The sequence below is a fragment of the Bombus terrestris genome, chromosome 14, assembly GCF_910591885.1.
Source record: "Bombus terrestris chromosome 14, iyBomTerr1.2, whole genome shotgun sequence".
Taxonomy (NCBI): Eukaryota; Metazoa; Arthropoda; class Insecta; order Hymenoptera; family Apidae; genus Bombus; species Bombus terrestris.
The window spans coordinates 4,838,949-4,862,322 of record NC_063282.1 but is presented as its reverse complement, the minus strand read 5'-3'; the positions used below and the strand labels follow the sequence as shown (position 1 = coordinate 4,862,322).

The window sequence follows — 23,374 nt, the reverse complement described above, 5'->3', positions numbered from 1 at the left end:
ATCCCTTGAAAAAACCCTTTTGCCTTAGACGAGAAAGTAACACAATGTCCAACTTTTGCCTCCTCTTCTTCAGTTCAGAGGTTAGCTTTCTCCTTTGATTCTGGTCGTGTTTATATTTTTAGAACATTTTTTGGATTTACATATGTGTATTATAATTTGTCCGAAAGTATCCTATTCTATGGAATGATCTAAACTAGAGGAACAGGAAAAAAGACAATGTCTCTCCAACTTTACTTTTTCAACTTACAGATTGGTTCATATATTTGTGACTGTTTCTTGAGTTTATATTTTTAGAACGTTTTGGTATCATCGATAGTTTAAAATTGATCTGAAACTATTGTATTCTATTGAGCACGAAGGAAAACAAAATAAAGAAAGGAAGAAAAGAAGTCGAAAAATCGAGTTGCCCGTTTATCACGTAGATCTCTATGGTTCGTACAATTCACCTCGTCAACCAACATCCCTGACGATTCAATTTCTGTGACGTGACCCTATAAAGAAAGTAAGATCGAGATAACATTGTCGCCAGATTTTTCGTGACGACCATTGTGCTGTACATCTGGTCAAAGGGTTGCATCGCCATTACGTCGATTTCATCCCTCGAGTCAGAGGACGACCCTACTAAGAAAGTACCTACGCGACTTCCTAACTCTCTCCTTTCAAAATTAATCGTTGCCCTGGAACCAATTTTTCCTAATATATATATCAATAGTGTATCGAAATACGTAATATAATAATATAATCTTAATAATAATAATTAATTAATAGTAATAATTTTAATTTTTTGAAAGAATCTTATTCGCACAGAAATAGAAATTCTTTCTGTATTTTCTCTATCACTATAAAATAAAATATTCATTATTTGCAATTGTTCGACTATGCTTTCACTATGAGTAAGCGAGGTTTAAGCATGAAAATTTGCCATTTTGCTGGTCCTAGGAACGGAAGCAAATTCAATTATTCTGTGCAGGCCACGTAGCACCTTTTCTCACCGTGAGCTTTTCACCGTAGAATGTAATACGATGCAAGGTATTATACCCCAGCTCGAGGAGGCCTAATTGACCCCGAAGGGTGCACACGTATCGCGACCGTTACACCCCGACGATGAAAAATAAGCCCCTACACAAATTGGCTGTCGATTTGAGGGAATCTTCGAACCTAACAATTGGATGACGAATCTTCAATGCGTAATCCGCTTTGCAGAAGTGTGAAAACCGGATGGCCTTTCGTTCACTCGCGCTTAACCTTGTTTGAAGCACAGCTCTTAATCTACTTTACTTGCAAGGGAAAGAACAGTATGAATATAAGAATATGAAACAAAGAAATAGTTCGATCAGATAATTCAGAATAAACGATTTAGGAATTACTAGGTTCGTACGTACGAAATGTCGTTTATTATTGCGATGAGCAATATTTTGACGATCGAAGAAGACGAACAAACACGCGTGTAGTTTCAAAACCAAATAGAAAGACAACTTTAGTAACGATTCTGAATTGATTGAATTCCAAATTTCTCACAAATACACAAACGTCCACAACCTATCCGTCGTGCGTTCCTCCATGGTATTTCTGCCAATAAACATTAAAGTTTGGGTTTCAAGAGGTCCATCAGAATAATTTTCATAGTGTCTGGCCTCTATCCAGAACAAGCAAGGCACAGCTGTTGCAACAGTAGATAACCCAGATCCGTCGAATATTTTCGTCTGGACGAAAAAAACGCTTTTCTCCGACGTATCTATGTACGGGCGTGTGTGTGTACACGGATTGATCCCCGTAATCCAAACTACACGGTGCCCCTATAATAATTGTCACGTGACGACCCGGTATGTTGCCAGCTGTTGCTTAAGTTTCGCCCTGCGAGAGAATGAGCCACGTTTTGATGATTCGACAAGGTTCTGTCAGCCCTTTCTCCATTTCTTTTTTTCTTTTTATAACACCGGATCGAATAATTGCGCGGAAGTCTGCTTATGCTTTCAGTAAAATATCCCTAAGGGTTTCAGTAGCAAATCTATGCACGCCCACGGTGACTTCCTAGTTTCTTTTTCACCTTCCTGCTCTGTGTATCTTAAAATGTCTCTGTACAGATATCCAAAATGTGGTTTCGAAGCTTGTCATGTTGTTAGGTATTCCTTTATATTAGAAAATAATAGAACTAGTAATGTCTTAAATTTTTGGTATGAATCTCTCAGCCATAAATTTTGTAAATTATAGCTTAAAATTCTTCAATATAGATCTGTAAAATGTTGCTTCGGTATATCTCACGCAAGATATTCTTGTCATCTTATTTCAGTCCGTTTTCAGATTCTTAAGTACAGAATACAATACGAAGCTCTTAACTCGAATGCTTTTGTCCAACTTGAAATATCTCGATACAAATCTCTGAATTGTTGTCTTGGGACTTTTCACAATGTCACACATTCTTGTTATCTTATTTTAGTAAATTTTCAGTTTCTTAAGTCAATACAATAAGACACCCTTTAGTCTAAGACGTCTTTTTGTCTTGGCCATTTTATTTACCAGCTGTCAGTTTCTCACCTCTCGCCCGCTGTCAAAATAAGTAGTCAGCATCGGAAGTTCCATCCTGTTCGCTGTTTCTTTTCGAGAACCAGAATTACGCATAGCGCAAAACTGGTCTCCCTTTCTCTGTCTCTCGTCAAAAAATCTGCTGCACGATGCACGTGTGTGCTCGTGTCACTCGTGTTACTCTTGCAGACACTGTTTGACGTCATCACCAGGATGCCTGAGCGGATCCTGTGAGAATCGTTGACAGATCTTCTCTACAACCCTCCTTCTATATTTTTCCTCTCTTATCTACTTCTTTGAAATTTCTTTTCCAGAGAGAATAATCTCTTGATCGAGTAAATCCACTTTGATACTTTAAATAGTCTGTAGAGCAACTTGTTACATAACTAATTGTGTCACTTGTCACATGAACTAATTAATAAAATTCTGCAACACAGAGAAAAGCATATTGTATCTGGTTCAAGATAGGCCATTCACACTGGACTGGACGGCTATTATTGTTTTTATTCGACAATATAAAGAAGAAGAGGTCAGTGACCCCGACTAAATAGTCACGTATCGCATGTTTGAAAAATTCATGCGGTACATTAGTTGAAAATCGCGTATGTATACAGTGAGGAAGAAAAGAAAGTTTATAAAATAAGAGGCGTAGAGAAACACTATAATTTTACAAAATGGATATTTATTTAACACAAATATAATATATACAGCAGATGATGATATATAAGATAAATGTCTGTTATAAATATGGTGAACAAATTGCCATTGTTATAAAAATTACTAAAATTCATAACGTATCAACTCTCAACGTTCCTTTATACGCCACTGTGTGTTCGAAGTTCAACTAGTGGCCCATAAATATAGGATCGTCAGAGTTCAGTGAAGTGTGCCAGGAACTCATCTACAACTTCCAGTCACCATCATTATTGATGTAATTGTTCCCTCTTCGATCGAGTCTGTACTCTTGAGTCAGCAGAAACTCCAGGAATCTAATTAAAGCTGCGTCCATTGTTGGGACGAACTGTTGCTTCTAACGATGTCGTTTAACCCTAAAGTAATTCTTCGAGGGTTCAATCGAGGAAATGCAAACCATTGCAATCGTCGACTAACGTTCTTCAAAAGTGGCGTGTGTTGAATAGCCTCGCCCTATGTTAAAACGGCGTACCCTAATTTCGGGAGACGTTAGAAAAATTGAAATCCGAATCGCGATTGGAAATAGCAAGGAGCATGTAGCAAAAGACGCCGCCCGCAGAGCGTTGCGACAAAACCAGGGGCGTAACGTGCAAAAGGAAAGCGGCATGCAATCGTGCAATCACGTCGATCCAACGCGTCCAAGTCGGCAATTATTCCGCCACGGCTCCTGTAAGTTCGCCCGGATCCCTTCGAGCGTGTCCATCCGACTAGAAACGCCAACTCGGCCGATCGCTGTTAACCGTCGTTCCCTTCCACGTGCATCGCTCCTTTTTCTTTTGCCTGTCTACGCGCGATTAACTGGCGATTTTCTTCCAGTTAATGAAACAAAAAAAACCTACGAGATTCGCGGAAGTGAGATTTTCAACGTTGAATCTTGGGAGATCTAGCGAATCAGTAGGTCGTAAATATGTTGTGATTCAATGTATATAATTCAGAGGAGAATGTATATAATTTCTTTAGTTCTAACTGAGAGGAGATTATAAAGTTATAAAATGGCGGTGAAAGGCACGGAGAGTAGGTAGGAAGAATTAGTGACGAAGATAATCGAGACGGAGGATTGAAGAAAATTTGAGATTGCAGAATGATGAAATCTCGTTGATGAATGCAAGAAGTATAATAGATGTGAGGTATACAGTCATTCACAAAATTCGTTCATCTTATGTAAAAGGGTTATTCTCTTTAAGACAAATCGTGTTCATTTGTTAGAAGCGAAGAAGACGAGAGACAGGAAAATTTGAGATTTAGAAATGATTTAAGAAATCGTTAATGAAGTAAGAAACAAATACATGCAACATGCGCGAAAATTTTCGTATATTTTATAAATAGCTACTTTTAATCAAATAAATCACATTTATTTATTAACCCGTCCAAAGTTCGAATTCTTCTTAGCCTGTGAAAGAAGCTTTTGTTCGTTAATTTATTAGCAGTAGAAATACTGTTTCCGATGGTTTTGTAAACAACTGATGACTGTAAATAACAGACTTGTGAGCTGAGAATAATCTTATTAAATCTCATTTTGTCGTAAAGCGAACAAAGACTATTGTAACTGTCAGTCATAGAAAGAAGTGGAAATTACAAAATCCTAATAGAAGACACGATAAAAAGTATAAAGAAAAATTGGTAAAAAATCTATAAACGAAGTAGGGAATAAAGGAGGTAGGCAACGCGGAAAAGAAGGCGCTACGCTCGTGCGCGTAACGCGCAGGAATTACAAGGCTTACTATCTTGCATGGGTTCGTATGGTTGTTCCACTTATCTTTCAACATAGCGGAATGCCTGGCTAGTTAACCCACAAAAAGTGTAGCGGTGGATTCGAAGTACGCGCAGCCTTGCTGAAATAACGAGCACGTGCACTCTCGGTGGGACGAACGAGAATCGTGAATGGAAACAGAAGAAAAAGACCATGTGAAATGGTTATACAGCTCCGCGAGCATCGGTCAGTCTATCATTAATCATAAAAATGGAATTATTAACCTGGCATTGTTGTTAGGAATCTAATTGTTCCTCGCTGTTCTCCTCTCGAGGAATTCTCTGTAACACGGTCTATCGCGCTCCCGGTAAAAATGCATTTTAAAGCAGCCAATTTGCACAGTTATTAAGGTTAAAACGTACATTCTTCATCAGTTGAATTGTCTATAACAGGGTACCATGAGGTTATTCCAGTCATGCCGAGTAATTTGGAAAATTTGGTTGAACAACTTTTGAACGATCTATATTTGAAAACAGATTATTTAACTTGTTAGCAGCGATGTGATAAACGGTGAAATATATCGTGTACATTGACAGCTTGATGGCCGGTTTCCTAGGAGGAAATAATTTCTACTCCTCGAGAAGAAAGAAGTTTGTTCACCTAGTTAATATTCTCAGTCGTAATTATAATCCAGTAGCTTGTATACGTTATCTTATTTACGGAAGTTACTTGTATATTTTGTTGGTTCTTATATAATACCACCTCGCTGATTCAAATAACACAGTGCTAGAGTTATCCGCATCATTTTCTCGTTTTTGATATTGTCTCTTGCGGGATATATAGAAGATTGTATTTTCTCACTCTTACATTGCATTACAGACTAACGGTCTGTCGCGTGATATGCAAGTTTGATTATTCTATGCAAAGTTCGAGATTGAATTTTAATGTGGTGAAGCTTAGGCTTCGATTCAAATTCAAATAACTATGTATCGCGTTAAAAGAATCTGTTTTACGGTCTGTGTTCCAGTTCACCTCTACGAGAGCTGACCTTGGGGCCATGCCTGAGCCGAAGAGTATCGATCAAACGAAAGAAAACGATATCACTGTGAGTTTCTATATCACGATCTGTCGCCACGGTAACCGCAAACCTACGTACTCGAATATTCCCTAATCACCTTTGTGTCGTCGTTATTACTTATAAATCGGATAAATATGAGTCATAAACAGCTCGGGTAACGAGAAAAACAAGCAGTATTTTATAATCCGTGAAAGAATTATTCGTTTAACTAGTCAATCGATGTTTAACTTTAAGAAACAGAAGTATCGAGGTTTTTTTATAATAATGAAAATAGAACATCGTGTCATATGTAACAATGGACTTACATCATTCTGATTTTCAATCTGTCATATAAATGAATCACGCGTCGACTATACTTAAAGCGTTCTGTGTTCTTGTATTCCAATACGATGCTAGGAAAAACAGTAAAATAAAATAAAATAGTGACGACAAGGAAAAATTGGTCCAAAGTGGTGTTCGAAGGTCGCAGAGGCAGTATCATCAGTGTCGGAAGGAATAGTGGAAGAAGCAGAGATAGGAAGACAACACGAGGCATCCATAAGCGACCACTGGGTCACAGCAATCGGTGCAACGTCCTGACCTATCTCCGTCTTCTTTTTTCCACACCATACACACTCTTTTATCTAATATGTGTACACTTTTTTCCTCACGATCTTTGGCATCCCTTCCAATTCATCATCTCTACTCATTTCCCTCGAGGCAATCTAACTTCTCTTTCTCTTCTTAAAGTCTGTCATAGCTCTTCGTATCTTACCTCATTGCCAGTTAAACTATTGTGTACATACTCACAGGCTCAAGAAAATATTGAAACACTTGTTGATACATCTTTCATGAATGTATTATGTGTGTAATACGAAACGTTTTGAAATTTCATTAACACTGTTATGAAAGGTGACTATCATTATCACACTGGTGAAGCTTGAAACAAATCTGAAAATAATAATAGAAAATTAGCACAGAAAACGTTTGAACTAGGCGTTAAGTGAATTGTCTGTTATATTGATATAACTTTATTAACTGTATTTGCTATATCAATATAAATTTATAATATTCATAAACCGCAATATTCAACGCAGTTATCTTTAACACTTATTATATGCTTAAGATGCCTATTAATGTAGTATACTAATGTTTTACTAAATACAAGTTTGAAATACATAAATATCTTACAATTGCTACGTATATTTCATATTTGTTTCAAATTTGACCGATATAGTCATAACAGCCGTGTCTCATTACAGTACTAATAAAATATCAAAATGTTTTATACAACTCGTACAATATGGATATAAATGTTTTCTATGGTGAAGCTTCAAATGCTTTCGTAAGCCACGATATAAGCATATTTTCGGTTCGTTTTAAATCTCTCAGCAGGCACGGAAGTTCCATGCTTGTTCACTATTTACTATATACATAAAACGAATCAGTCAACGAACAGCTGACTCGTCCTTCGACCGTAGATGATTTTCCTATTGATCTTTAGCTGCCTACTGAGTTGGCACGCTTTTCGAGGTTGTTTCCTTTGGAAATGGTCAACGCTAGATGTGGTCAATACAACAATGTTATGTAGTATAGGTTGCGAGGGAATCGTGTCGTGTCAACGTTAGAATTTCTTCCTTTCTATCGATATTTCAAACCTTTTCTCATGCAAATACAGGTTTTAACACTCTTTTAAAACCGGAGAAACACGTGCTTAGATATTTTGAAGATATATAAATTTCTCATTATCCTACAAAGAAAATTATCGTAGTTGATTCTCCTACAAATATATTTCAATCACGAGTGTCTCGAATTTTTTGCGTTGGTTCAGGAATGGAAACTTGTGAAAGCTTTCTAACCTAAATTGTGCAATGGTATTATCATCTTTTATTATGAATTTCCTGTATTTTAATGCACTATACCGTCTAATTCATTAGCTTAATTGCACTGTACTGATACCTCGACCAATTCAATTCAATTATCTATTTGAAATTGACCTTTCTTTGCTAACTTTTAACTTTATACCGGTAAAAATTCCTCATGATGGAATGATCCAGACAATGTTAATGGTCCAAGTAATGCTCTCATTTTAACGCACCAAAAGTTTAATGTCGTATTAACATTTCAAATAAAAACATTAGTAGGAAAAGCCATAACAATTACTACAATGTTTCTTCAAGCTCGAGAAGCTTGTTAGAGATAGCAAAATACAACTGGGTTGAAAATGACTCGAAGAATGAATTAGAATTAACGAGTAGTTAATATCTGTCAGTGACAATTTTGAGGAATTTCTAGCACGAAGATTCTTCTCTTACGTCAATTCCCTAATTCCCTTCTCTCCCTGTTAATCGGGTTTATCTGTGACGCACAAGCAGTCGGAAAGAAGAAAAAAGGGAGAGAGCCATTTCCTGTCCACGCATTATCCCCATCAGCTGAGAAGCGAAGCTAACGCAGCCGAAAATTCCACATCGCTCGTCGCGCCTCGTCAGCTTGTCCGTTTCGTTCCCGTTATCGCGTCTGCTCTATCATTATTGAACCAACGCCCCACTATGCAAGATGTTTCCCATCTACATAGTTAACCCAATCGTGATGAAGTACAGTCAGCTCGGACAGAAGCCGCGACAGAGCTGGAATTCCTCGTGGAACTTGATTAACCGCGGATCAGATTAATCACGACGTGTCTTTCGATCCCTTCATCCTCAGTCCGACGATTGATCCAGACGATTGGTGAGAAATTCCGGTGTAAAGTGGAATTTGACCCATAAAGAACCAATATTGCATTGATACGATTCGTTTTCAATTTTCTTTTAGACAATGTTTACATTTTACATTTACATTCTATAATTTACAATTTATTTGACTTTTATATCATAAATTCAAGGATCTGTGTAATATGTATCTGTATTTGATACTATTTCCCCTCGCATCTAGACTTTTAAATTTTAGTTGGGACAAATTATTATATAACTATTTCTAGTGATCCTTGTATGGGTAAACAATGTCAATAAACGATAAATAACGTCGCGTTTATGCAACTTTTACGCATTATTTTGCTGCGTAGCCTTTAATGGATCAAAACCAGCCCGTCACAGAAATTAATGGACACTAGCCGCGCTATCGTGTACAGGGGCCTGTCGTAGTACAGTCCACTTAACAATTTCGCGTTCTTTTCGGAGCAGAGAAGAAAGTTTTTCCTCTGAATTAGCGAGCTCAATGAAGCATTGGCTATTGGGTGAGAAAGTTTAGAACTGCGGTCGCCTTCGGAACGAAACTAGGGAAAGAAATTAATGGACATAGAGTTTGTTTGCTCGATGAACTACACTCCGTTTGTCGAAGCAGTTCCTTTCAGTTGTTTTCAGCCTTTATACTACGAATTACGTTACTTTTAGTACTCATTACTGTTTTTCCTCCAAATGTTTTTGGACTTTTCAAATAATATGTATATCAGGTATAAATATATTTTAGAATTATTGCAGCATAGTTATGCAGTATTTATGTTATATTTGGACGATCACATTTATTTTCTAAATTTATTTTCGTGGATAAAGTATTTGAAAATTTGAGAAGAAGATATCTGAAGGGATACAATGGTGAGGAGAGAGTGAGAGAAGAACAGTAGGGTTTATCGTGTGACTATTACTTTCATGATCGAAGGTAAAACATTGGCAGAAAATGCTAAACCGAGGGATTTCAACGAGATAGTTTTCTATTCAAACGCGTTGCTGCTTTCTCTTTCCGCCGGGGCCATCGTTCCACGCGACGCGAGCAAAGTCTTTATTTTCTCTTTCTCTCCCTCTGTCTCTTCTCTCCGCATTTTCTTGCTGCGGCAACAGACGCGCGAGGGCGTCTAATTACACCCACTTGAGACATTAATTAATTCGTGGACCGGAGAAACACGTGCGCCGGCAAAAAGTCATGCGGATGCCTCATGTCGTGGGGAAAAGTCGCAGAACGTGTATATTGGAAAAAGCTCGTCTGGATATTGCGGGGAAAAAATGACATCTGTCAGGCGAAAGTTACTTGATTAATCATGGATGATCGGAACAGAAGTTGTCCAAAAGCTTTGTTCTACTTTATAGAATTTATTTCTCTTAACCATCAATAGATATTAAAATATACTTGTAATATGTAATATACTTGATTATCCATTATACTGATATAGTATAAGCATAATTCTATAAGCATAATTTTTATGACACAAAACTGCAATAAAAGACTTGTGGCTAAGTATGTTGCTACCATACAAGTAAATATAACAAGTATATATAAACTTGTACATTTATTCATTTATTAGTTGACCATTTTTAGCATCGTATATATCTTGAAGAAGCGTATATTTTATATAGAAAGAGCAATTTTTGCAAATATACTCGGTGTATGAATTAATATATTAGTATTCTCATTACTTTATAGACAGACTATTATGAACATACTACCGTATAAGTATTAGAATCCAAGTTTTATGGTTTCAATTTCGATGGCTTGCCACTTCACGCAATTAGATTCTCATTTTCTACTTCCCAGTCATCGAATTCATTTCTCCATAAAAGTAATACGTTCTGCTTCCTTGTTCCTATTTCTTATTGTCGATTCAATTTTATGAAACGATCTTTCCCTGCCAATACTTCTTTTATCTTTTCTTCTCCACTTCCTGATTTAATTTCCTATCCAGGACGTCGCGCACAGTTTTGACAACCTAACGAGTCTCGCGTGTGTCGTCGTACGGAATATTTTTACCTCATGCAAATCATTTTTTAGAAAGTCCCATAGCGTCCCGTCCGTTCCCAGGCAAAACTGATCGCAGTAAAATATGATATCCAAGCCGGTTGGAGTAAGAATCGCGGCTGGTGAAATTCAGCCATCCTACATAGTCGGTGTCAATGGAATTAACGAGCTTTCCGATTCTCGACTTGCCTCCTCGATTCTACAGAAATTCTACAGCGTCATGAATACCCAGTGTTCTGATATTCATTCTGCAATTATGTAATAGATAAACAGGCAGAAACATTACTAGTATTTCGTATCGAATTCCTTCGACGATTTCAACCTAGTTAACACGTAATGGGAATTTGCAATTTCATCGAATACATTGGTAAATCGTGGAGAACGAGTTGCTCAATTCCTCTCTGTAGCTTCATTCAGATACGATCGGATGATATGAACGCGGACGTGGATCCTCTTACATGATCGAATTAGTATTACATACTAATGAAATTACAAGCTGGAAGTTAGCACTATTAATAAATATAATAAATAAAAATTCCTGCATAATATTATTCAGTTTGGCTTTCTATCCAGAATTATACAACGATTATCCATAATGAAAATAAAATTCAATAAATTCTATATTTTTTCGATAAAATCTACTATTTTCTACCGTATAATTTCTTTTTATTATACAGTAAAATCAAACACACTGAATATTTAAATGCATTAAATGTTCTGTAAATAAAATTCTGTAAATAACAGTTTGAATCGATTACAAGAAGGCAATAGCTTTTATAAGAATTCAACTTTATGTATTTTTGCATATAAGTTCCCTCGTCTCTAAATTTGCATGGATTTGCGTGCCTTTCTCGACCAGCGATATAGTTTCAAACCTGTTGACGTAATTCATCGAATTGTATCAAAGTTCTCGATGCAGTGGCGTAATTCTAAAATTATGCAACAAAAAAAAAAAAAAAAAAGAAAGGAAAAAAGGAAGAAAAAGAAAAAATGGTACAGGGAGCAAACTTCTTGGAACAGCTGGAATAGTGAAAGTGTACCAGACGAAGGTGCATCTTGCTTTGTGGCACGCGTTTCATCGAGAAAATAATAATTCGACTCGGAAGAGGCTACGCGATCCAGTCGGTGAACGCGCGCACGATCGCGGCGTGCGCCACGATCATAGATCCTGGATCACGTAGATCTAGCCGCACGACTCGCACCGAGACATTTTCACAACCGCTTTTCCCTCGCAGGACTGGTTGCGAATCCGGGCGGCCAGAACCCGGTTCTATGCGATACAACCTCGTAGAAATCCGGCTTAAAGGGGTCGACGGAACAACTCGCCGATACTATCGGAGAAAATCGTTCGCCGACAAAAAAATATCGACGTTCCATGTTCTAACAGAGCGATCATCTGAATTATATTTTTTAGATAAACGATAACGATGATGATTTCTGGATTGTTTCTTGAACGATCGCTGCTGTTGATTTTCATAATTCTCGTATTACAAAGTTTTTTATGATACGAGCTTCGTTTTATTTTCAATAACGCGGCAGTTTTAGTTTGGAGCGTATCCATATGTAATTCGAAACAGTTGTTTGTAGACGCTTTTGTCGAGACTCATCAACTACGCGAAGGGAACACGGTCCAGCAAGGCGTACGTTGAACGTTGAATAATTCCGGATGCTTTATCATCCGAGGTTGTGATAAGAAGCACGGAACAACGAGATAATATACAGTTCTGCGTATAACCGCCGGCTCTTCATTGTGCTACTATTTCTGTTCGAGAGATCGCGTATACATATGTACGTAAGTAGTTCTTCTCCGCTTCAACGAGCTCTGCTTATGTAAAATCCATTTAGATTAGCCTTATCGCAAATAGTATACGGGTTTGTCGAACCGCTCGGTTTTGTATATGTCGTTGCAAGTTCGATCGGTCTAATCATCTAATTTTTGTTCTTTTTTTTAATTCATCGGGAAAACATCATTGTGCAACGAACTTGGAAGAAAATATTACAGCACAATGGGACAGATCTTTTTATTTGTTCTTCAGAATATGCTGTAAAATATTTTTGAAATTATCCTCTGCAGTCTTGTGACGTAGAAAAATTATAATTTTACTTTTCTAAGTTTTGCTTCTCTTAATTTGTGGAGAAAGTAATATTACGATTTTCAGAATAAAATTCTCGAAGTAGTGAGATCTTTTTAATTACTTCTTCCAGGTCTGCGAAAAATTTGCAATTCGGGAATATTCCTTCATTCGAAACATTTGTTCGTTCAAAGGTTAATTGTTTCATATTCTTGCAATCATTTTACAGCTATTTTGTGAAAAACGTATTTTATCTATGCCTAGCAGAGGAATGTAGAGCAATTGGAGAACCCGAAAACGATCGATAATGGGGCTCACTCGAAAATGTTAAGTCGTGACCGAGCAAGTTCGGTGCAATCACGAACTCTGGAATTAGAAAGTGAATATTATTAAATCCTCTCGTCGGCTAATTGTGATATCGATGCGGCGAGAGATCGTCGTGAAATGAAAAAACGGTCACGTCTAGTTTTCACCGGAACGATTCCTCAGCTTCTCGACGCGATCCGCGATCGATATATGATCGATAGATGGATGGCTACTAGTCGAACGGCATTTCTTCGGAGAAACGAATGTTTTTCTGTTCGTTGGCGTGTTCTTTGCGCGAGAAATCACGGAAGACGTCAATTCTACGCTGCAAGACTCGTCGAGCCTCGATCGATTGCTTTACCGAGTGATCGACGATTATCGAAAATGATCACTTGCAAACCTCGCTAAGTCGGGTAACCGAAGGAGATCAACTTCGCCACGCCTGCTGTTTTAATTATTCTCTCGTAACTGGAGCGATCTTCCAATCTAACCGCTGCTTTAATATTAATGAAGCAACGAGGAAAGAGCTTTGCAGTACTTTGCTCGAGAACGAATATATCAAAACAGAGAAAACATTGCAATACACTTTCATATTATATAAAATCATCCTTTCAATTTTTATGTACTGTGTTGTATATTTTCAAACGAAAGAAATAAATTTTGCAATACCACGATGCCACAAACATTCAATGTTCATATTTTGTGACATATATCTTTGTACATTAGCGTGATGAGTAGGTTACGAATTTTTATGCAAATTTATATTTCTGTGAACACAGTTAGTGAAATAGGATTGAAATAAAACCCATAAATTAAAAAATATATATATTTTAAGATTTAAAAGGAAAATAAAGTTCTTTAAAAATTGTAGAAATTCGAGATTTTTGTATGTACGTGTATTTCTAAAATCAGGCATCGTTCTCCTTTCTTTAGGCAAGCTCGGAAGCAGATGAAAGTGAATTATTGAAATCGCCCACCATAGCGGCGCCCACGTTCCTCTGAAACACCTGTTTACCTACGAATAACACCGCAAGAGGAATCGTTCCACTTCCTCTGCCCCCGTTTTCCACGACTTTACAAACATTTTCAATCTGCGCCGCGCGTTTAAGCGCTGTTCACATGGTTCAATTTGAATATCACCGCAGTTTCTACTATTCGAGGAGAAAATTTTAAGCTATACCTTTAACTATATTATACTACCTTATTTAAGCCTTGGCGTGTAAATATGAATTTTTATTTATGTGCTTTATTTCATACTGTTTACCACATAATGTATTTCAATTGTTTTTCAAAAAATTGACGATACTTTTAACTTAGTATTTTCGAACACTTCATAGGAATTTTTTAAAATTTTCTTTAGACTATCTTTAGATTATTTATTGAAAGATCGCCAGACACACGAACGACCCACGTTTGCAATTTAACGCCGCATTCTTTCGCTCATTTTCAACCAATTCTATTTTTCCAACGTTAACAAATATCTCAAGATTGAACGCAATTTTTCGTTTGTCGACATAAGAACAAGATTTAAATATAAAAATTCCAAGATCGCAGCCAGATTAAGAGTATAAAATGAAATATTACACGAGAGATAATTTTACTCTTCCTTCAGCGAATAAATCAGTCCAAGTTTAATCTCATTGTTCTCCTCGCGGGACGTGTGTTTGGTTACGCACAATGAGGAGCGCTCTACGGACAGCGCAATGATATAGAGAACCTCGAATGGTAAATGGCACGACCGGGTCGACTATTTGAATCCCGAATACGTGTAAAAGAAGACGGTCGAGCATTTAGTGAAAGGCAGAACGCGCGTCTTTCGTGGCCGAGATTCGATTCGATCGACGAACCTAAGTCACGGTGTCGTTCCTCGCGATTTGCAGTCGATCCTCTTCGCATCGTTCGCCATGTCATTTGCACGATCACCTCCGTGTCCTTTTTATTTACACCCGCGTTCATTTGCAATGGCTACAAAAGACCATTCTATTTGTTGCTTAATTTGTTACTTAATTTAGGACCCAGTATGTTAAATTTTATATCATTGGTAATACCTTGATATGGAATGACAATAAAATGTAGAACCGGATAAGAAAATGCTTCCCTGAGAAATAAGGTTATATGTGCAATTACCTTTTGATGACATTGTACGTCACGAATAAAATTTTATTAGGAAAATAGAGGAGCTCGTAACAAGAACAACCTTCGTTTTCCTGACTTTTTAGATAATGACGTACTCCAGTTGTCAGAAGACTCGCAATACGCTGGAATTAATATTATCAAAAATTATCTATATTTTGTCTCACGATGAATGAAACATGTCGAATGAAAATTGACTGATTCTATAAAATCATTTATCAAGAATCCGTAATTTCCTGGTTCAATTAAATACGTTTCTCGTAGCTTCATATACTTTTCTATCTCAGATAACTTTTATCAAACTTGTGTCGAGCTTTATCAGTATAATAGTCGAGTCTCATTACATTATCAATGTTGTTTAATATCCATAAAAGATTTCTAGAAAACATTGCAATATTTTAATGAGCTACTGCAAGAACGGATGTACTCGTGGCAATTGTGTAATATGATGAATATACCAATAAAACAATGGAAATGTATCGAACAAAAATGACAAGTGTGGAGGAAGTTTTTGTTATGAATTTTAATTATTATATATCATGACGTTTGAATAGTAGAAAACGTGGTACATCTTTCTTTCTGTTTGTCGTTAAAGGACTTCCCAATGGTTTCTTGTTCAATAAAGGTCCTCCATTTTCCTTCAACAAGAGAAGCTTAAGGAATTAATTCTCATAAACGTATCAGCCGGGGCAAACTTCTCACAGGAGGATAGAATTGAGTTCATGAAAGGATTCGCGGACATTCGAAGAAACTCGACGAATGGGGATTAAACATTATCTTCGTGTATACATCTTAATCCCTGGTCGTAGCGGGTTTTCGTCAATGGCACTTGTGAACCGTGCTTAATTCGACGCTGTGACCTAAATTTCAATAGCGTGCACAAGCTGGCGTCCTCGCGACGCAACGGGAATTACGATACAGTACATTCTACTCGCAAATACCAATTCTGACTTCCTTAAATGACATATTCGACTCTTCCTTCAGACAAAGGATATTTAAGAAGACTCATTTCATATCATTCTCACACTATTTATATTCTACTATTAATCTAAAACTACTATTATACTATTAATAGCAATACTATTTAACATTTCTATTTATAATGAATATGCTTTCAAATCTATATGATCCAACTTTAAAGAATAGCAGCCAAAGGTATATAAAAAAGTGGGAATTTTGCTTGGTAAAATAATTCGCGCGATCATATTATAGATCCGTTCTGATGCGTCAGAAGTGAGGAAATTCGTAAGGCATTAAACATCTTCCCTGAACAGGAAGAAATTACATGAGTCACGAAGATGCACAATACGATAGTTAAATCTCACATAAATTTTTCGTTAACTAAATGCTACACTGGCATAGTCAGAAGACTGAAACTAACAAAAATTCGTAAGATTTATTAAGAACATAAATCTTCTCACAAGATTATAATATTATCCTAAAAAGGAAACATACGTATGTTTCCTGTAATATCTGTCATATAAAACGTAACGACAGTCAAAAGTTCTTAAACGTTGTTATAAATGGTCCGAAACGATGAATAGAATTTGAAGATCGTGAAAATTATCAGATTCGAAGGAACAGCATCTCGAATTCGAGATAGATAAGAAAGTATAATCGTGAATAAAAACACACTTAAGTTTCCTACATTTGTACATTTACACAACGTGTTGAAAGTCAAAAGTTATTTCACGGTCATATCACACGATGAGATTTTCAAAAAAATCCTTAAATTTATCAAACTCGAAGGAGAAGAGTTTCGTCTTTCGAATTCAAGGTCGATAAGAAATTGAACCATCATACCGAAGCATACACGTCCGAAAGTATCGCGAAATTCGAGGAGAAACGTCCCAGTCGTGTCTCTTGTCAACGTGGACGTTATCGTGGAGGCCGTGTCATTGAGTTGCAAATTTATTTCACCTCGACCATTGGTCGGATATTTCATGAGCGACAATTTATTTACGGCAAGGCAACAGCCACTTGCGTACAGCCTAAAAAATCCGGAGATCCTGTTTCCCGGCTCGCACACGCGGACCTCGAAGTGTGAAACGTGTGTCACCATTTGCGGACACTCGTGCGAGTTCCGTGGGGTTCTTTAAGGGGACCCATTGGCTATTTACAAGAACTGCAAAGCCCCTCTGCACCACAAAGAACGCTCTTTTATGTCAGGACTCGCGTTTCGCGAAAAATCTTTCGAGGGGAACCGAAGAGAGGAACTGAAGATGCTTCGAAAAGTGAAATGCAAGGGATTCAAACTCCCCTTCTGCAACATCTATACACGGTTCGTTCGAACCTGGTCGGCTCGAAAATTCATCGAGAATTTGGAAAATTAGCGTAACGTAATGCCCTAGCATCTCGCATTCGCGTATAAAGAAACTTTCCCTTCGATTAACTCCGTTTCTGCACGATTAAGTGCCGAATTTATTGGGTCGATCATGTCCGGAGAAAAGTCGACGCTGCCGGGAAAAGTATTCTTTGTGAAAGTAAAAAATTGAAACCACTATCTTTTTGTAACGGTAATGCTACAAAAGTTATTGGGATACACGGGATGCTTCGAAGAGTTGCAGCCAAAGTCGAGGACCATGTGGTACTCGTCAGAAGCAAAAGTCTTGATAAATATGTCTCCATATGTCATTGGTTTTATAAAACATTTCCGAGATGAGCCTGTAATACCATAAGAGAAGAATCTTTTTATTGCGTGAATAATGTTTTTTGCACTGCAGACAGCCGATCATAAATTCGTTCACTGCCATATGTCAACGATTAAGAGATTCAATATTGAAGGGTAATTTTCTAAATTGTGGAACATGGGAAGCAGGTCGAATTTTTAGATTTCAGTTAGTTCAAAAAAAGTTTTACAAAAAACTGACGATAATCCCAACGCAAGTTATCGAAGGATAACATTCCAAGAAGGAACTGTTAGCCACATCATTGCGTAGAAAATTGTGCATGACCAGCTGATGTTTCCTTATCATTCGTAAGTAAATAAATAATCTCTCTTCGCTCTTCGTAAATAAATAATTCACCGCTGAAGGTATCGAATAATTATAATGATATGTGGACCCACGTTTATTAAAAGATTTTTACTTCTTTTGATGAGTATTATATGGTCCTGAAGCTTGAGATTTGCCTCCATAGAAACTAATATTACACATTTATTATAAATTCGTTTCCGTGAACAGTGCTATTTGACACGTTTCATTTCGAAAAGTCAGAACATCATTTGTAAATACAACAAGTAAGGAGTTAAAAATTGGAGAAGTTTCCGTTAGAAGAGAAAGGGTGTTCGATAATTGGTCGTACAGGGGGAGGAAGGCAGGTAGAAATTCAGTGTGGCGGCGTCAAAACCAGTACGGATACGTTGATAGACTCACCTGCTTTCCTTTTACTGTTTCTTGACCTGCCGTAAACGATGGAATTTAGGTACTCCACTTGTCAGTCACAATTAACCACACGGCGCAACAAGCTTTCGCGCGATCCTCCCACTTTTATCTCAACCCTGAACCTACGCGATACCCAACGGAGAACTTTCCAGGTATTCTTACTGATTTTTTCAAGTGATATCTTTTAGAACTCGGGATATCGTTCATTAAGCCACATATCGTGATTGGTATTTGAAATCGGATGATATAGATTAGATAAAACGTTACAAAACAGATACTACATTATTTGTCATCTACCTATAAACAAGATTAACTGGAAATCGTTGCGAAAAGTGGAATTACGACTAGCAAATGCAATTTGATTAATAATGCGTGTTATACATGCGCATGTATTTATAGAATTAAAATGATAGGACGAAAAGAATAGAATAAAATTCAACATAAATTTCATCCGGAACATCTGTTCTAAACTTTCACATACCTGTGCCTAACTACTGAAATAACCACATTCGGATCCTACTCGTCATAAACTACCTACCATATGTTACTAAAACAGATCAGAAACTTGGTGTGCCGCAAAATGAAATTCAGTCGTATTTTTACACGGAATGTATTTAAAAACGAAGAAAATCCGTTGAGGAGACGAAGAGTTTCCAGAATTTCGTTCGACCTCGATCGATCCATGGTGATTAAAGGTTCGTATAAATTCTGTCATCGAAGCCGGTGAAATTTCCTCGAGTGTCGTCAACCCTGACATTAAATCATGGACGGTGTCAGGGCTACGATCCCTCGGATCGTAGAGCTCGTATGCGGAGAAAAAGGAACGAGAAGCTTCTCGTAGTGGAAGCCGACGCTAGACAGCCAGTTTTCATGTTCCCCAGAGTGGATAACCGCGTAAAAGTATCCCGTTACCACGGTAGCCCAGATACCGGATTACGGAGCACGAATTGTCAATCGAATCGTGAGAGGTTGCGAGTTTCCGTTGCGGAAAAAGCCGACCATACTAGTCGCCCCGGGGACCGCAAGAATTTCGTGATACGCTTTTTTTATTATGCTAAGACAAGTGAAGGAATGGCGGCGCTTGGTGAACGGCTAGCGTTCTTCCTTTATATTCAGTGCGATATTTCTATGTTACATATTTGCAAAAGGTTCGCGGAGTATTAATTCTTTTAACGTGGGCTGAAATCTTTCTTCTCCAGTTACGGCATTTTCGCGATATTTGAAATGATTTCGCGAATATTAATCCTTTTAACGTTAGTTGGGATTTTTCTACTCTCTTCGTGACGTTTCTACGTTATTTGAAAAGAATTTCTAAATGTTAATCTTCCCAATGTCGATTAAAATGTTTCCTCTTTCGACATGACGTTGCCATGTTATTTGAGAAGAATTCGTGAATATTAATTGCAATATTAAACGTAAAGAAGTGGTAAACATTAATATCATTCCTTTTGACGTTGGTCGAGATCTTCTTACTTTCCACGTGGCGTTTCTACGTTATTTGAAAATTCGCAAATACTAACACTTCAATATTAGTTGAAATTTTTCTACGTCACGACGTTTCTATGTTACGTAAAAAGGTTTCCTGAATGTTAAATATTTTGATATTGTTTAAAATCTTTCTTCTTCTGCCACGTTTCCTCGTTATTTGAAAAGAATTCGCGATTGTTAATCATTTTAATTACGATTGAAATCTTTTTCTTTTCGTCACGACTTTTATATATTATTTGGATAACATTCATGAATATTAACCTATCTGTCGTTGATTAAAATCTTTTTTCTTTTGTAATGACGTTCCTACGTTATTTGGGAAATATTCATGAATATTATCCCTTTTATTGTTGTTTAAGATCTTTCTACTTTCGTCACGGCGTTTCCACGTTATTTTGAAAAGATTCATGAATATTAATCTTTTTATTGTTGATTAAAATCTTGCTTCTCTGAATTGGATTCACTTGGAATCGTTTGAAGATCCAAATGCGACAATTCATATCATTCAGCTGATTTGTTATGGACATTAAAAATGGCATATCATATTTTGCACGATATTAATTATATTTATGTAACTGATTATGTAACGGATTACACGTAACAAATCATTCACGATAGGAAAATAATAAACCAAGCATTTGATAATCACAAGATACATAAACAATATTATCTGTAAATACAAGAGTTTCTAGTGCAAGATAAGCAATTTTTCAAAACCAATATACAGATTCAGAGCGTTAAAACTGCTAATAAACGTATTTCACCGTTATCGCATGATAAATCGTCAGAATATCACGCTAAATCATTCCCGTAAGCTATTAATCAGCGAGATACGTAAAACACCGGGTTTCTTTCGATATGAGGTTTATCCAGAAAATCGATAGATCCGATGAGCGAAACCCGCGTGTTTCAGGGAACGGTTGAACATTCACTTTCATTCGAAACAGCGCCTCGAGTTATGACCCGATAAGATGAATGTTGTAACAACACAGCCCAATGAATCATAACATCGATAATATAATGAGGATCGAGCATAGAAGGCCGGTGGTGAATGGTGAGTTTACGTCTTCGCGCATCCAATCGACTGGTAAACAACTACTTCCAGCCCAACTAACGCCATTAGAGTCACATTCAAACCAATTTAAACTCAACCGAACACGCTTGCCTCGTATCTCCAATAATTAAATTCCACGCGAAATCTTCAACCTAGAGGAGTTCAACGATCCCTAAAAACGTTTATTCTCAAGGCGAAACTCGTTTATCGCGCAGGACTTCCTTGATATTATTAATTAAACACAGTCGAGACTAGATAAGATACAAAGCAGATCCGTTACGAAGAAACTAACCTCTGATTTTCGTTTCCTGTGGGTCCAACGGTGGAAAACGTGGGTGGTTCTGTTGTCCCGGTTTCTTCAACAAGACACCCACGACCTGCGGTGCCATCATCATCTTGACGAATCCTCTGTTTCTTTCTCCCCTTTCGATCAGTTTCGTCCAGTCATCGTCCACGATATTTTCGATCTTCGTTTCACTATTAACTCGTATATCCAAGATAAAAGAAAAAAAAAAAGGAACAACACCAACTTCCTTTTTCTCAAACGAGCCGAAATAAAAAAAGAGGAAAAGCAATTGAAAGGCCTCAAAAAAAGATTCTTGTTATCTGCTGATCACTTTTTTCACTGGATACTCGCCCGAGGATTTAATGCTAGGTCTGACTGGATCTGAAATTAAAGCGGACGGGGCCAACGTACGAGGCGCACACCGGGAGAGCAGCTGCCGATTCCGTTCAGTTTAGACCGTCTGTCGTTTTATTGGCCAAGGCGACGTGTCACTTTAGCGAGGAACGAGGCGCCAGACTCCTTTTCCACTCTCTTTCGGCCTTATCACTCTATCTAGTTTCTCGCGGCGCACGCGAAGCTTCACCTTATCGCGTGACCAAACGCTACAACGCACTGTACGATCGATTCAGCCTCTTTTTGATTCTATTCTCTCGTTTCATGTGAGCTCGCTACGCACTCTTTCCCTTTCATTCAAACTGCTGTTCGATTGATAATGTCCCACTCTCTCGACCTTTTGTCTCTCGCGATCGTATCACCTGTTGACACACGCGGTCAGCAGCTTTCGCCTCAACGGAGCCTCCACGTTCGACGACAATGGCCGACCGTAATACACAGCCTGCAATTATTGCAGCCAGATAACGCTTATCAAGCCGGCGCGTTCGCCTTCGAAACCGAGTTAACAAGTATCGCCGGTCAACTCCCTCGGTCTGCTGGTTTCTCAACTCCGAAAACTGTACTCTAGTTGCTTGATGGAGCCTTCAGTTTTAAGGTCAACTCTTTCGGCCCGCGGATCTTTCAATAACAGAAACGTTGATTGTGATTTAATTTCAGAATCCTCAATTTTAAGATGAACGACTCGCCTTTGGTTCGCCGACTTTTTAAACGCTTTAATTTAAATCTTCGATTTTAAAGGTCTACAACTTTGGTTCACCGTCTTCTTGATAACAGAAGCTTCGATTCAAATATAATTTTACAATCTCCGATTTTAGTTCGGGCCAATTGCTGACTTTTTAATTCCACGAATCTTAATTATAGCTTAAATACAAACTTCTTCACAGTTTCAGTACAGTTGAACGCAGAAACCTTGGACTCAACTGGCACCGAAATTTTACTAATATATACGCGTATACTTTAGTATAATAATTCCTTGTTGCGACGATATTTCGTAGAACAGTCTTCGTTTCACAACACTAGGTTTTTCGCTTGACAACCAGTTACGTACGTTTCCATCGAATCGAGGCTAGTTTCAACGACACTCACGATTTCCATCACAGTCGCAATGTTCTGTACGTAGTTGCAAAAACGGAGGAATATATGGTCTGATTAATCCGATTTTCTCACCGAGTTTCCCCCCCAACCCCCCGGCGTTGTCAACGATCGTTCACGAGCCAGGAGGCTGTTTAATTAACGCGTCGATGAGGAAAACACGGACACATTTGGTCGCAATAGCAACGTAAAAACGATCGTTGTCGATCCAGCATGGCGCGCGCACGACCAACGACTAAATAGACGGCCGAGTGCATCGAGCTCGACTGCCTCGTGTTCCCCTTCCATCGCCATCCTTGGTTTCTCTTTCTCCCCCTTTCAGAATCAACCCTCTGTCGTTCTTCGTTCTGTTTACACTCATCCCTCGAGGATAGGAGTGGCACGCTAATTTTTCAACTTTCCTCTTTCACTCATGCGATAATACGATAACATGTATGAGATTGTTAAACGAGTCTCTTTGAATTCGATCATCGACTCTG

The 23,374-nt window shown here is 37.8% G+C and overlaps 1 protein-coding gene and 1 long non-coding RNA gene across 2 annotated transcripts in view; one reads left to right on the top strand and one right to left on the bottom strand.

The window, feature by feature from the left end:
* The window catches only part of LOC125386272, a 336,686-nt gene extending 329,736 nt beyond the window's left edge, over positions 1-6,950 (top strand). Inside the window, exon 4 of the long non-coding RNA XR_007226269.1 lies at positions 5,934-6,950. This is a non-coding gene — a long non-coding RNA (uncharacterized LOC125386272). The remainder of the gene's footprint in view (positions 1-5,933) is intronic.
* LOC100642584 overlaps positions 1-23,140 on the bottom strand; it is a 48,522-nt gene extending 25,382 nt beyond the window's left edge. The window contains exon 1 of the mRNA XM_003400534.4: positions 21,417-23,140. Within this exon, the coding sequence (XP_003400582.1) occupies positions 21,417-21,519 (103 nt within the window). The 5' untranslated portion in view covers positions 21,520-23,140. The remainder of the gene's footprint in view (positions 1-21,416) is intronic.
* Positions 23,141-23,374: the final 234 nt, after the last annotated feature.